This window comes from Rissa tridactyla, chromosome 5 (assembly GCF_028500815.1).
Source record: "Rissa tridactyla isolate bRisTri1 chromosome 5, bRisTri1.patW.cur.20221130, whole genome shotgun sequence".
In the NCBI taxonomy this organism is placed as follows: domain Eukaryota; kingdom Metazoa; phylum Chordata; class Aves; order Charadriiformes; family Laridae; genus Rissa; species Rissa tridactyla.
Window position 1 is genome coordinate 39,368,358 of NC_071470.1, and position 14,836 is coordinate 39,383,193.

Genomic DNA, 14,836 nt, shown 5'->3' on the forward strand with positions numbered 1-14,836 from the left:
CTCCTGGAGCTGGAAGTCCTCTTGACACCACTGTCCTGCACAGCCAAGTCACAGATGAACTCTGTCCAAAGCTTCAGGCCACAAAAGTCAGCGGGGAAGGAGTTGCGACACAGCCTGGTAAAATGATTGGAGAGGCTGGATTGCCACCTCTTCCCCAGACTTCACTTTGATGCAAACAAATTCACCTGGCACGTGATTATGGGAAAGACTGGATCCTGGAGGGTGCTGAGGTCTCTTTCTTCCCCAGTCAGTTCATAGCACCATGTTCTGCACCTTGCAAGCCGTGGCAGCTGAAAGCTTTCCGGGAACTTGATGAAGCTAGTTCCCATTCTGGCAAGCCTGTGCATTATAGTCTCCATCCTCTCAGTTTTGCTTGGCCTTTTGGCCTGTGTTATCACCCCTGCACCTTTCCTTTCAGCTCTCAGCCAGCAGTGTTTTATTAATCTATTTCGCAGGCCATGGCTGGAAGGTTCTGTTTTATTCTCTGTTTTAATTTTGATGGTGCATAAAATACTCACCAGCCTGACAAGGAAGAGTTATAGCCACTGAGGTGTACTTTTATGATGACTCTTAAAAACCGTCAAAATCCAAACTTACTAAATACTGGCTCTGGGAGCACTTTAAATTCCAACTTGATGTCACTAGCCCCAAATCTTTACTAACCCAAAGACACCGATGCATTTGAGATCCTCCAAGAGTGTGATTTTTTTTTATGTTTGTGCTGTTTTTTTCCTCAGTTTCCATGCTCTGTATAGTGTTTCTGTAAAATCTGTGGTTTTCATCGTCCTGCATACTTAGATGCAAAACGTACCATGCATTTCCCAAGCAAAAGATTTCAAGGAATACTGGGAATGTCATAAAAAAGAGATCAGGTTAAAAAAACGAAGGAGATGATAGATAGATAGATATCTCAGATTTTCAGGATTGCTTCCCCCAAAATGTCATTACTGTGGGGGTCAGTAGGTCTTGGGAGGGAACAGGATACTACAGGGTGACCTTTACTGCACCAAGGTGTTGGGGAGCTCTGTAGAAAGCCCCAGCAATAATTCCTTTTTAGGAAGATCCTCAGAAATGAGTACCCTGCCTGACTGACCTTCCATCAATGTATGGTGGATGCTCCAGTAAACACTCAAGCAGTGCTTCTCCTTTTTCATGCCTCGCTTGCACTTGCAGCCGTACAGCTGGCTGGAGAGCAGGGCCGTCACGGTGCTCCGGCACTGGTTCTTGGCATCGGGTCCCAGCTTGTTGGCTCCATTGCCTGCGATGCATTGCCGGAGGGTCCTGAATTTGGCACTGCAGATGGGGTCATTGGTGCAGGACTCGCCTGCTTGAAGGCAGTCCCTGCTCGAGCTGACAGCTTCCGCCATACCTTCTGCAAGAAAACCAGAGAAGGGGTGTTAGGGTGATGGAGCAACCCCAGGTGGGAAATGAATTTTGTCTCCCATGAGCTGGACCAGGCTGGATGTCCATCTTCATGTGCAGAGATGGAAATCCTTCTCATCAACTTCCACTCTACAAGCAATGACCCTGTTTCCGAAGTCTTAAAGTGGGCAGATCTCTACCCAACAGGGGTAGAGGGTACCTGGAGGGTTTAAATGCCCAGGCTTGCCATTCCTACACATGGATTGCCTCCATGATGTGGAACATGGGCTGCTCGAGTGTGCTGCAGCACTGCTCAGCAGCATCGCCGAGGAACAGGAGTGGGTGAAAAGAAGTTGAAGGGATGTTGAGGAGACAAGACACAACCTGACATTCAACACCTCGACCCAAAAGTCTGTCTCCCACATTGCTGGGCCACCAGCAGCAGTGGTATGCATGTGGCGTCCCCTGAGGAGCTGGAAGGAGAGGTCACCTTTCTCCTAGAGACCAGGTCCTTCCTGATTTCAGACAGTTACCCTGGGTAGGGTTAGCCTGGAAGCAGGATTATATGTGGCAGAGACTTGACCAGTTCCTGGTGCTTGCTCTTCCCCGCTTGGAGCACAAAAACTCCCCAAGTGCTTTGCTCCCCCAGCTCTTTATCTAATTTCTCCCATCTGATATTAACAGCAGACCAATGTTGTGGAGACCCCAGCCTCTCCTTCTTGCACATGATTTAACTCTGCCTACACTTCCCTGAAGCTATGAATGGCTCTGTGTGGCATGTTTTGACATGGAGTCAGCCCACGTGTGTCCCAGGAGTTGGCCCTTGTTCACTGTCACCACCTCCCCAGGACTCGCACTATTTTGTCTTGGCTTTTTCCAAGCTTCTGTAAATTCTCCTCAGTTAACTTGTAAAACTACCGTTCCCCATGCTGAAAGGACAGAGGATAGCACTGGAGGAAGACATTATTGCTACATGTACACCAATAAATTAAACATGGTCAGTGGGGCTCAGTGGGGCTGTGCCCCCATGGCCTGGAGCAGACCAATCCCATGCTATTAAACACTCTTCCTCTCTAAAGCAGGCTGGACACATCCAGGATGATTCCTGGGGGTGTGCTCACTCCAAGGCTCACGGCTGCACCACTGCACCCCGGCAATTTCAGGGCCAGAGGCTCAGACACGCTCAGCAGGACATGGTGGCACCCAGGTGATAGAGAGGAGAAGGGGATGAGGACAAGGTGAATCTCACTCCTTCCAGTTGGTGTGATGTCCTGGAGCATGTTGACATAGGTCAGGCATGACTGCACCATGGCTTGGGGGAGTGATCAAGAGGGAAATCTGGTTTATGGAAGGGGACAATCAGTCCCTGCGCCTATAATGTAATTTCGGATTCTGCTGTACCATAAAAACAGAAACTGCTTGCCATGACCTTGAAGGTGGTCTTCTCAAATACTTCCCAAAGGAACTCCTTGTCCCTAACATAACTTCTCTTCCCTCTCGATAGGAACGAGAAGGGTAAGGACACCTTACCCTTCATGGAGTAGATAGGGTAGGTGCACCTTCTTGGTTTTGAGCCCCTGCAGAGTCTGTTCCTGGTGAGACCCAACTCGGACAATATTAGAAAATCCTCTCTCCTGAGAAAAATATGGGCCCCTGATTTCTATCTCTGAGGGCTTCATGAAATTTCCCGTCTCTCCAAGACTCTATTGATCGTTCCATGAAGTCCCTTTTTCCTCCTTCTACCTGCTACCTCTCCTGTCCTGAATTTCTGCACCCGCCTCTGTTGCCCTCCCAGTTCAGTGCTCGAGCCCAGTATATCCATTTCTCTTCCCTCAACAGTCACGGGGTGTTTGCTAAGAAGGAGCTGCTTCTGTTGCTCTTGATTAGAGTGGAAGGTAGCAGCTGGAGTCAGATATTTCAATTATGTTTATTACAAACTTTGGGTGAACCCACCAGGAGGTTTCCTCCTGAAACATCCCAATGTCATCTCAAATGTAAAACTTTTCATCAGACTCCAGACTATTTCGAAATGCCTCATGGCCAACGTCAAGCTTTCAGTTATTTCAAATCTCACAACACCTGAAATTTGAGTTCTCCTACCCCTGATTTATTCATAGATGTGGTTTATTTAGCACTCAAGGCTTGTTTGGATCTGCCAAATGTGGAGAGAGAAATTATTTTGAACATGTAGGGAACTCTGCCTTGGGCTGTCGTATCTTGAAGAACTCTGAACACAAGGAACCGGTTTCCTTGAAATATCATTTGGTCTGCAATTTCACTGAGATCCATAAAATGAGCCAGAGCTGCTCATAGTCTTTGCTTTCAGACACCACTGAATTTTACATGCACATATCTAATCAGAATTCATAGGGGAAAAAAAAAAAGTGCTTGACTTATTTTGCCCTGATTTTCTCCAAAGGATCTCCTCTGGACGAGGATAAAGTGTTGCAGGCTTTATTCTAGAAGAGATGACTTTGTCAGTGTCATGTCAGCTGCTAGAAAAGTAGGTTAAAATAGAAATTATGACCCTCCTTCCCCCTCTCCGCTACATGAATTGCAGAAGATACTCCCCAAGATGGTTATAAACACAGCCAGCCTGTAAAAGCCGTAAAACACTTTGGGATCCCACTTTAAATAAATCAAGCAGATTGACCATTTGAGAAATTTTGCTGCAAAATTCTAAGTAAATATATCCTCAAGCTGAGACTTGCTTCGTAGAACAAAGGCCAGGGGTGAATATTTACAGTCCAAACCCAAAGCATAAAACACCCCCATTCAAGACTTTATGACAGAGGTGCTTGAAGCAACTTGAAGCGGAGCGTCACGAATGACCCATTCCATAATCATGTCACTTAAAAACCAAATCATTCAGGGGCTTTTATTGTTAGCGATGTCTTTGCAACTGAGACAACATAACACCACGTTTTCCTCCTCACACTACCCCTGAGAGAGTAATTTTATGGAACATTAAGAGAGCGCCTCTTAGGGAAAAAAAATAAATCTCTGTGACTTATAAAATAGATGGTTCTTTCTAGCGTGCAGGGACAAAAGCAAAATCAGGTCTTTTCTCCCAAAGATGGAGTAGCCTTTCTGGTTTTGCCTTCAAAAATAGCACCTTGCGGACTCTCCACCATGGGATTTTCGCCCACCTTTGCCCCTGACTGACCAGGGGGCTCAGGATATGCACTGGGTTGTGCATGGCTTGGGCTTTCTATGCCTCTGCTTTTCGAATAGCAGACCTTCCAGCTCCCTCTGCTCTCCTTAAAAGGCCATTTGTCTGAATTTTTATTCCTCGCTTGCTGCTAATTTCACGCTGTTTACGGTGGGCAGATGGAGTAATGAGTTTATTTTCACATCCTGTTTGTAGCTATGCTCCACATCTGTTTCTGCTCTTGCTTACCTCAGTGACACTTATGTAAAATTACTCATAACGTGCAGGAGTAAGAGAAAAATCTGGCTCTTCCCATTGCCTTAATAGACCCTCGGTTCTTCTTATACAGGTATCTCAAAGTACATTTTGTTGAACAAGGAGGTCTGACTCTCCTCCAAAGAGACCATTTCCTTCATGCAGTTTTGTCTAGGGAGTGAAGTGTGAAGGTTACCCCACGTGGGCTGGAAACGGTGAGCAAAATGCCTGGAGAGCACCAATGTGGGGCCCTGCCGCTCTGCCCTCTGATCCAACCAACACTTGGGCTTCAGATGTTTTAGAAGGAGCCACACTGTTTCTCATGATGCTGTTCAACCTAGGGATGTGGGATACGTCCCCCTCCCCTCCAGTTTTTGTATGTATTAGGTGTGAATGCTTTTTCCACCCCTGATTCATGCACAGTCCTAAGGAGTGATGAACACTCTTATTATTTTCATGACAAGCTGCTGACTCCAGAACATTTGGTGTTTGCTTTTACAATATTTGCTGCTAAGAGGAGAATAACCACCCCATATCTCCAATAAAGCAACAGGAGTTGTTTATTACCCCTTTAGGTTAGTTGGACATCTTTTACATAATTCTTCCTAAATCAGACCTGCCAAATCTTGCACAATGAGTACAAGTAGGATGCAGAAGGCTCCTGACTCTCACGCCCCTCGCGCTCAGGATGGAGCTCCTGTGCTCACGCATCCTCCATGCTGTGGGGTCCTTTCTGCTCTGCCACCTTACCTGCCTGCTGCACAGCAGAGGTCTTCTGCTCACCAGACATATCACATGCAACATGTTATGGTGTGTGAGAGGCTGTCCCTCTACAAGCCTTGTTTTGCCTCAAAGGTGGATGGCTCTCTTCATGACAGAATTAGTATTCCAGCCAGCGCATAGGCCATTTAAATGCCTGGGAGAAGGCATTGCAAAGTGTACTTGCATCCTGTGTGACTGACACCTGCAGAACAGGGGTCTAAACCTGAGGTGGGCACCAGACCATCCTTTTGTGTTCAGCTGGGAGAAAAGACCTGGGCAAACCTAATAGGCTAGGTCAAATTAAATCTGCGGGACAGATGTTAGTGCTTGCTAATAGGCTACTGCCTGATATCCAGAAACTTTCAACTTACCCAGAGCTGTCAGAAATAAGTTGTTACACACAGTTGTCCTGGAGTGAAAAAATGATGGGAAAGGCAGCCTGGAAGAAATACTCCTAGTATTTCCCAAATATTCATAAACCAATAGTGATGCATGAAAGGGACCAGGTGGTGAATGCAGGTGGTCACTGCTAAACCTTGTTTAGACTATGTTTTAACATCATAATTTTACAGCCAAGTGCTCAGGATCACCTAAGGAACAAATCCTTGTACACAGCTCAAACTTCATTTCCCATTTACTGTTGAAACAGCTGCAGAGTGTGCAGAGGACTGCCTTTCCTCCAAGTCTGTACTTTGGATATGCCTCCACCTGCTTACCTTAGATTTGTTCCAGGAGTGAAGGAAGTTGTGGTTCACAGGTGTCTCCCTCTCCAGTGGTCCCATTTGCAATGAGGTTGAGGCACTCAAGAGTGCTTGAGACATGCAAGAGTGGCAATGCTACACTGAGAATTCACTGTCTGAGTTGCACTAACATCTACTCACATGGGCTCATCTCACTGGACAAAAACCCTGGACCCTGCCTGATCTGGAGACAAGCATATAAATCATACGAGGTGCCCCATTAAACACCTCTGCAATACCGATGGTCCTTCCCCAAACCTGCCTTAGAACAGCCCTCCTAGGAGATCCCACACACCTTGTCCAAAACTCATAGCTGTCATCCGGATTTCATAGTGCCCAGCAATCGCCTTTGGGATGCCGGAATGCAAGGCGAAGTTTCCTTCCCTTCCATCCCTCTTGCCATGGGCTTAGTGCATGCTCAGTCCTCCAACACCATGAATACATTGAGGGCTGGTTCACTGTTTTCCTGGATTAGATCAGAGCAGCTCACGCGAGGAGGATGACACCATTCATTGCTATCAGCCCTCTGTGGATTTAGATGGATTTACAAACATAACACACATATCATGAAATCCCACAGTGCAAACGATCTTCATTTGCTATTGACTCTTCCCAGTCAGCACTGGGGTGGTGGAATTTGCTGAGAACACCTCAGGAATGTAATATCTGAAGATGTAAAAGCAATGCTGGAAAGTTCAGGCCAAGACCAGGCTGCATGTCTCGAGCAGGCATTAAAAATGTGCTGCCTGACTCTTTTTGTACCTACAGATCTGACCTTTCTCCCCTTACTTTCAGGTTATATGCAATCTTTTGTCTGTATTTTCTTGGTGCCTTCAAGCAGGACTTTACAGGCACTGGGGAAATACAAATAAATACTATAACATTCATTAAGCATTTCCTTCTCCTCTAGTATCTGATTCACATAGAAGATAATTTACTCATTGCATGGAATCAAAATCAGAAGAAACCACATTCCTTTGATCTCTCTTCCTGCTTAACATAGACTAATATGTGACACCTAGATACCTTCAGAGTAAACTTGAAGTTGTCCTCCCTGCTGTAGCAGGAAGATCATTAAGCAAGCCATCCCACCTGTCCTTTGGCGTGATGTATCTGCAAAAGTCTGACCATGTGCAGACATTTTTAGTGGGTCATTCTCTGCCCTTTGTGGACTGCAAAGTGAGAGTGAAATGTGATGGCCACAAGTGTTAAATGAAAGTGTGAATGAGTCAAAGGGAGCATGGTGAGTTGGGTTTCAGACGGCTGACGAGATAAACTCAATAATCCCCAATTTGTGTTTGACAGCCCTTCTCATCCGTAGCTCTCAGCCATTTACCAAGAAGGCAAGCATCACTCTGAATTTGATGAAGCCTAAAAAGATGAAGCATTTTATTTGTCCCCCACCAAGTCAATGACTAGAACCTGGCTGGAAAAAAAAATCATGGGCTAGGGCATTAGTTGTTGGATTGTGTCTGCGAACTTTTAAGTTGGAAGAAAATCCGTAGCCCTCTGGGTGTCTGTGGTCTGATGAAGTTACATCATGCCTCCATTACCCTTAAGGAGAAAAGAATTCTTAGTGAAAACTCTCATGATAACTTGGGGTGAAGTCTCCCTAGATATCATTACTCTCCTACACTAACACATCCTTTTTGACAAGGCTTCAGCCTTTGTTTTCTAAAGATGCCTCTGGAATGCCCCGTCCTGCTGGACTGACTCATAAAGACATAAAGATTCTCTGCTGAGGCATAGCAAAGCAAATTTAGACCCAAGATGGCTCCTTTTCAGGTCTAACTCTGCCTGTGTCTGCTCAATCACACCAGTTTGTCTTCTATCCCCTTTCTGACCTCTCATGTTCCTTGTCCAGAGATCTTCTATGTGCTGGGCAGGGTCCAGACATACCCAAAAGATGATGGTGAGCAAGAGCTCTGATTGCATGCCTTCCTGTGACTTCAAGTCTGGTATTTGACCATCGTGTGCTGTAGAAAGCACATCCCGAGGAAGGTGACTCAATAGGAATATCAAGGATTCTTGATTCTTCAACCCACCTGGACGTGTTCCTGTGCAATCTGCTGTAGGTGACCCTGCTCTGGCAGGGGAGTTGGACTAGATGATCTCCAGAGGTCCCTTCCAACCCCTACCATTCTGTGATTCTGTGTTATTCAGAATGATCTTTATTCTTCCTATTAGATTGATTCCAGGAAGACATTGTGGGCATCCTGTTCATAAGAGAGGAATCCATTAGGCATTTTCTTGGAGAGAAATAGCATAGCGAGGCAACATAACTGGCCATGGCTGCAAAGTGGGAAGCATACAGGTTGCCTGCATCTCTTGGAAAACCTCAGTCTGGGCTCTTCAGAAAGCAGGGAAGAGAGAACGTATGTGTGCACGTGCATGTGTGAGTGTGTGCGTGAGAGAGTGTGTGTGTGTGTGTGTGTGTCTTTGGAGGGAGGGTTGTGGAAAATGCAGTGAGTATTGTTCATGCTTAGCATTTATTCAGTCAAAAATACAGCCGACGAGAACATATATGGACTTTACGGCCGAGGCACTAAGTGTATTGCTTTGAATGTGTATTTATTGCTGGCATTTTAAAGCAACTCTTAGTGACATATGAAAATACTTAGAATGAAAGCTGCCATTGAAATAGGAGTCATTATCACTTCAATTGGTGCTGCATTCGGATGAACCGAGAGCAATCTGAAAAGGATGACAGTTGTCGGTAATGCTCCACACATGGGTGACTTCCATTTGCCCTGTCCAGTGCTGTGACATTTTCTTTCCCTCTTCGATGTCCTTGAGAAGAGTGTGTGACACGTCAGAGCTCTCCATTGCGATGGTGAAAGCAACAGTCCTGATGAGGTCTTTTTCTAAGCAAGATCTGGCTATAGCAGCCCCAAAGACAGAAATCCATCCCCCACTAGAGGGAGGTGGGGGGAAAGGAGGATGTTTTTAACCATGTTACCACCCTGAATTGTAGCAAAAAGGGGAAATTTTACATGGGAAGCCAGAGACTTAAAAAAAAATCATACAATCGTAAAATCACAGAATAGTTTGGTTTGGCAGGGACCTTTAAAGGTCATCTAGTCAACCCCCCCCGCCCCTTGCAATAAGCAGGGACATCTTCCACTAGACCAGGTTGCTCAGAGACCAGTCCAACCTAACTTTGAGTGTTTCCAGGGATGGAGCATCTACCACCACTCTGGGCAACCAATTACAATTGCAATGTTGATGACTTGCTTTGTGCCACCATCAAGAAGCCGACCCTAGTCGTCAGCTGGGTTTGACACACAGAAGGAAATAAAAGTCCCTGTCCCAGATACAAGTCTAAGGTAAGGAACAAGAGGAGCAGTCAGCAAGCAGATGCAGGAAGCATGAGGCAAGGGTGGCACAATCCTGTGTAGAGACATGCAAAGACAAATAGAGGTCTATATATGGGTGAATTGGGAGAACTAAAAAATACTTTAATCAAAGCAATATTCATCAGCAGCATGCTAGACATTTACAACAGTCTCCCCTACTTGGATTGCACACTCAAGTTCATTATCAAGATTGCCATGGGGCTGATTTTCCAGTCTTTAGAGGAAAGAAAGTGCTACGTGCTCCAACTATTAGACCAGGCATTTCTCTGGTGCTTCTAATGGCTACATTTACTCTTCTCAAAGCAGAGCGATGGTAAGTGCATACTCCTTAACTATAGTCACTGAACTGCGAGATCCCCAAAGAGCTTAGTACTGTGGTGTTTGGGGTTCCTCAAAAGTCCAGACCTGTAGCAAGATTTATATTAAAAATATGTTTCACAAGCCTATATTTCAGTAGGAGATTGGAGAACATGCTGTCAACATTTTCTCTTGGTCTCTATTTCCTAGATTAACCTGAACATAAGCCCTTTACATCTCCCCCTTTTACAAGGAGAAATTCTTCTCGCATTGCAGCTTATGTTCAACTGCCACTAAAACAGCATTCAGGGGTCATCAGCCACAGAGCCTATAGTAACTGTGCTCCTCAGCTATCATTTGATGTTGTGCATGTATTTTTATACATCTATCTATCTGTGCCTCGAGATCAGCTCATCTTCCCAGCCCAGATTTGAATAATCAAGACAGTCAGATTCTCTGCTTTCTGAACAAAATTTCAGCTAGCAATGACCAGTGCCTTCAAGGCAGTCTTCTTAAATCCAGTAGAGTGAGATACAGATCTTTTTCAGAGCTTGCAATGATTTTAGACACATAAGTAAATATATAAGTATTTTTTAACTCCCTTAACTCCACTTTGATTCAAACCGTTTGACTGAAGAATTCTGGCATTCACCAACTCTTGAAAATCTTGCAGTCCTGTCAATTAAGTAAGGGCCGTTGTAAATAATGACCATTTCTGGAAGCCCATATCTGCCAAATAAAGGTTTACTATTTCCTACAAGATACGTTAATAGAAAAGTTTCTAATAACGCAGTCTCAGAGTACCCTGGATAATCCAATACGTCCACCATATCTGACCCATCATCATTGTTTTTTCTCTCTAAGGTAGAAATTATTGACACATTTCCCACATACCCATTTATCCATCTTCTTCATCTCTGTGTTCATTTGTGACCACTGCAACACATTTTTCAAGATCTCACAGATTCTGTACAATACCTCGGGGCTGTAATATTTTTGGCACTACTAATTTTTGCATCTGTACACTACACTATCAAATACAGAAAGCTCTGATTTGAATTGATATGTAATTCCCAAGACTTCTTTCAGTGACAGTGTTAATAGCTTTCTGCAATGTCTTTTTTTTTTTTTTTTTGCCATGGCTTCCAGAAATTTATTCCCTACTGTGTAAGAGACAAGAGAAATCTCTTTCAACAGATTTGCATTCGTTATGCTGTTCTCTACACAGCCTTCAAGAACAGGCTCCTCAAACACTCTCAGGACCGTGCCTGCTCTCAGCTCTTGTTTTCCTGGTTTGCACAAACTGCATAGATAGATGCGGGCAGAAAATGAAAGGTAAACACCCTTCTGCTTTCTGGCAGGTGAATGAGCTTTTTGCTTTGGGAACAATGAATTTGGGGTCTGTTTTGTTGTTGGGATCCATCTTCACTACCTGAATATTTTCTTTTAACATCTTTTGCAGCAGAGAAAACCTCTATGCATTAAGATGATGTTTCCAGAATTTTTTGGAAAACCAATGCCACCAGTCTGCAGAGTGCACAAGAGTTTTGTCACACAGTCCTGAGTTATTTACGGAGGGGTTTAATGTCCAGGTAGTTCATCGTTGGGTGACACAGCTTGACAAAGCTCAGGTGCTTGCTTTCTTCTCTCTTTGACTTCCAAAACTCCCTGTCCAGGTTGGCAGTCCTTTTTCATAGAATCATAGAATCAGAATCATAGAATCATAGAAAAGTTTGGGTTGGAAGGGACCTTTAAATGTCATCTAGTCCAACCCCTCTGCAATGAGCAGGGACATCTTCAACTAGATCAGGTTGCTTAGACCCCTGTCCAACCTGACCTTGAATGTTTTCAGGGATGGGGCATCTACCACCTCTCTGGGCAACCTGGTCCAGTGTTTCAACACCACCTTTGTAAAAAATTTCTTCCTTATGTGTGGTCTAAATCTACCCTCTTTCAGTTTAAAAATATTACCTCTTGTACTATCACAACAGGCCTTACTAAAAAGTCTGCCCCCATCTTTTTTATAAGCCCCCTTTAAGTACTGAAAGACCACAATAAGGTCTCCCTGAGCCTTCTCTTCTCCAGGCTGAACAATCCCAACTCTCTCAGCCTGTCCTCATAGGAGAAGTGCTCCATCCCTCTGATCATTTTTGTGGCCCTCCTCTGGACCCGCTGCAACAGGTCCATGTCCTTCTTGTGTTGAGGGCCCCACAGCTGGACGCAGCACTTCAGGCGTGGTCTCACGAGAGCAGAGTAGAGGGGTATAATCACCTCCCTTGACCTGCTGGCCACGCTTCCTTTGATACAGCTCAGGATATGGTTGGCCTTCTGGGCTGCAGGCACACATTGCTGGCTCATGTCCATCTTTTCATCCACCAGTCTCCCCAAGTCCTTCTCAACAGGGCTGCTCTCAATCCCTTCATCCCCCAGCCTGTTTTGATACCAAGGGTTGCCCCCAGCTCAGGTGCAGGACCCTGTACTTGGCCTTGTTGAACCTCATGAGGTTCACACGGGCCCAGTACTCAAGCTTGTCCAGGTCCCTCTGGATGGCATCCTGTCTCTCAAGTGTTTCAACTACACCACTCAGCTTGGTGTTGTCTGAAAACTTGCTGCAGGTGCACTCCATCCCACTGCCTGTGTCCCACCTATGTCCCATCCCACTTTCTTTGATCTTCATTTTTTGGCTCACATACCTGTAGAAGCCCTTCTTATTACTCTTCGCATCCCTTGCCAAGTTCAGCTCCAGCTGCGCCTTGGCCTTCCTGACCCCATGCCTACAAAACTGGGCAGCGTCCCGATGCTCTTCCCAGGACACCTGTCCCTGCTTACACTGCCTGTGCATCTCCTTCTTGCCCTTTAGTTTGACCAGCAGGTCTCAACTCAGCCACGCCAGTTTCTTGCCTTCCTTGCCTGATTTCTTACACCAGGGGATCAAGAGCTCTTGCGCTCTACGGAAAGTGTCCTTAAAGATCTGCCAGCTCTGTTCTGCTCCTTTGTCCCTGAGGGCAGTTTCCCAGAGGGTCCTATTGACTAACTCCTTGAACAGCTGGAAGTTTGCTTTCCTAAAATTCAGGGTCCTGACTTTACTCTGCCTGACCCATATTCCCCCGGACTGCGAACTCCACCAGGCTGCAGATCACTGCAGCCCAGGCTGCCTCCAATCTTGATGTCACCGATTAGTTCACTTGTGTTGGTGGCCATCAGGTCCAATATTGCATCCCTTCTGGTAGGGCTGCCTATTACCTGGCTTAGGAAGTTATCCTCGACACACTCCAGGAGTCTCCTGGATTGCCTAGAGCTCGCTGTGCTACTTTTCCAGCAGGTGTTGGGGTGGTTCAAGTCGCCCAGCAGAACAAGAGCCTGCAAGCATGATGCCTCCTGAGCTGGAGTAGGAGGGCTCTGTCAATAGGCTCCCCTTGATCGGGTGGCCTGTAGCAGCCACCAACCACAAGGTTCTCTTTGTTGCCTCCGTCTCTAATTCTTACCCATAAGCTTTCAACCTGCTCGTGGCTGTTCTTCAGAGACAGGTCTTCACACGCTGTTTCTTGATGTAGAGGGCAACGTCTGTGCTCCTTCTTCCTCACCTGTCCCTTCTGAACAGCCTGTAGCCATTGACAGCCACACTCCAGTCATGGGATTTGTCCCACCAGGTTTCAGTAATGTCCACTATGTTGTAGCTTTCTAGCACCATGGTGGCTTCCAGCTCCTCCTGTTTGTTGCCCATGCTGTGTGCACTGGTGTAGAGGCACTTCAGTTGGGCTGTCAGTCGTGTTACCTTGTTAGAGGCACACTCCTCAACTCCTTTGAGGTATTTCACTCGTGTTTCTCTCTTGGCTCCTCTTACCTCAGGAGCCCCTGGCTCATCTCTGTAACACTTCAAGTGTGCTTCATTGTAGCTAGCGTGTCTCAGAGCAACAGGCTGTGGGTCCTCGCTAGCACCCCATCCCTCTAACCTTGGCGTGTCATCCCACAGCGTGCCACAGGCAAGCCTGATACTATCCCCCTCCCACTTCAAGCCTAGTTTAAAGCTCTGTCAATGAGCCCCACGAGCTTGCGAGCAAAGACCCTCTTCCTCTTTTCAGAAAGGTGACTCCCATCTGATGCTAGCAAACCTGGTGCCGTGTAGGCCATCCCATTATTGAAAAACCCAAAATTGTGTCGGTGACACCAGGCACAGAACCACGTATTAATAGACTGGACCCCTCTGTTTCTTCCAATGTTGCTGCCCGCAACTGGAAGGAGAGAGGAAAAAATAATCAGTGCTCCAGATTCCCTTACCAACCATCCCAAGGCCCTTCATTTTGAGTCCTTCTGCATAACATCCCAGAAAGAAGAATTGTCATCTCATTTTATTTCAGGAACCAAACTCTGAAAATCTTTCTTAACTGTCAAAGCAGCATTTCTGTAATCACCTGGCTTTGGCCAGAGTCTCTGTGTGTATGTCGATTCACTTGCACTTTCTCCCACATATCTCACGTTTCTGATTTTAAATTAGATTTCTCTTGCCATGTCCCATTTCCTGACCCATTTCTGCAGCCTTTTGTTGTCTTCCCCTTTTACTATCCCTGCCCCCCAAGTCTTTCAGGATATCATCTATGTGTATTGCAATGCCCTCATTTCCTTCAAATAATTCTTGCACTTTCCTGTCAAAAGTCTCAGGAGCAAGTTAAAACCCAGAGGGAAATTTGTACAAGCAACATCTTCCATCAGGGGCACTGAAAATGCAGACTCTCAGAAGTCTTCTTGGTTAGGGCTATTTGCAAGGACCCAAGAGGGCAGCTAACAGCATAAAAGAAAACACATCTCTAGCCATTGTCTTGAAAACGTCTCCCTTGGCAGGCAAAGGAAAATATTTTCTCTGAATATTCCTATTGAGTTATTTAGGATCTAATCTCAGTCCGAGGGACTTGTCC

At 45.8% G+C, this 14,836-nt stretch overlaps 1 protein-coding gene across 1 annotated transcript in view; it reads right to left on the reverse strand.

The window, feature by feature from the left end:
• GFRA4 (GDNF family receptor alpha 4) overlaps positions 1-14,836 on the reverse strand; it is a 76,828-nt gene that overhangs the window by 16,589 nt on the left and 45,403 nt on the right. Inside the window, exon 2 of the mRNA XM_054204079.1 lies at positions 1,094-1,372. Within this exon, the coding sequence (XP_054060054.1) occupies positions 1,094-1,372 (279 nt within the window). The remainder of the gene's footprint in view (positions 1-1,093; positions 1,373-14,836) is intronic.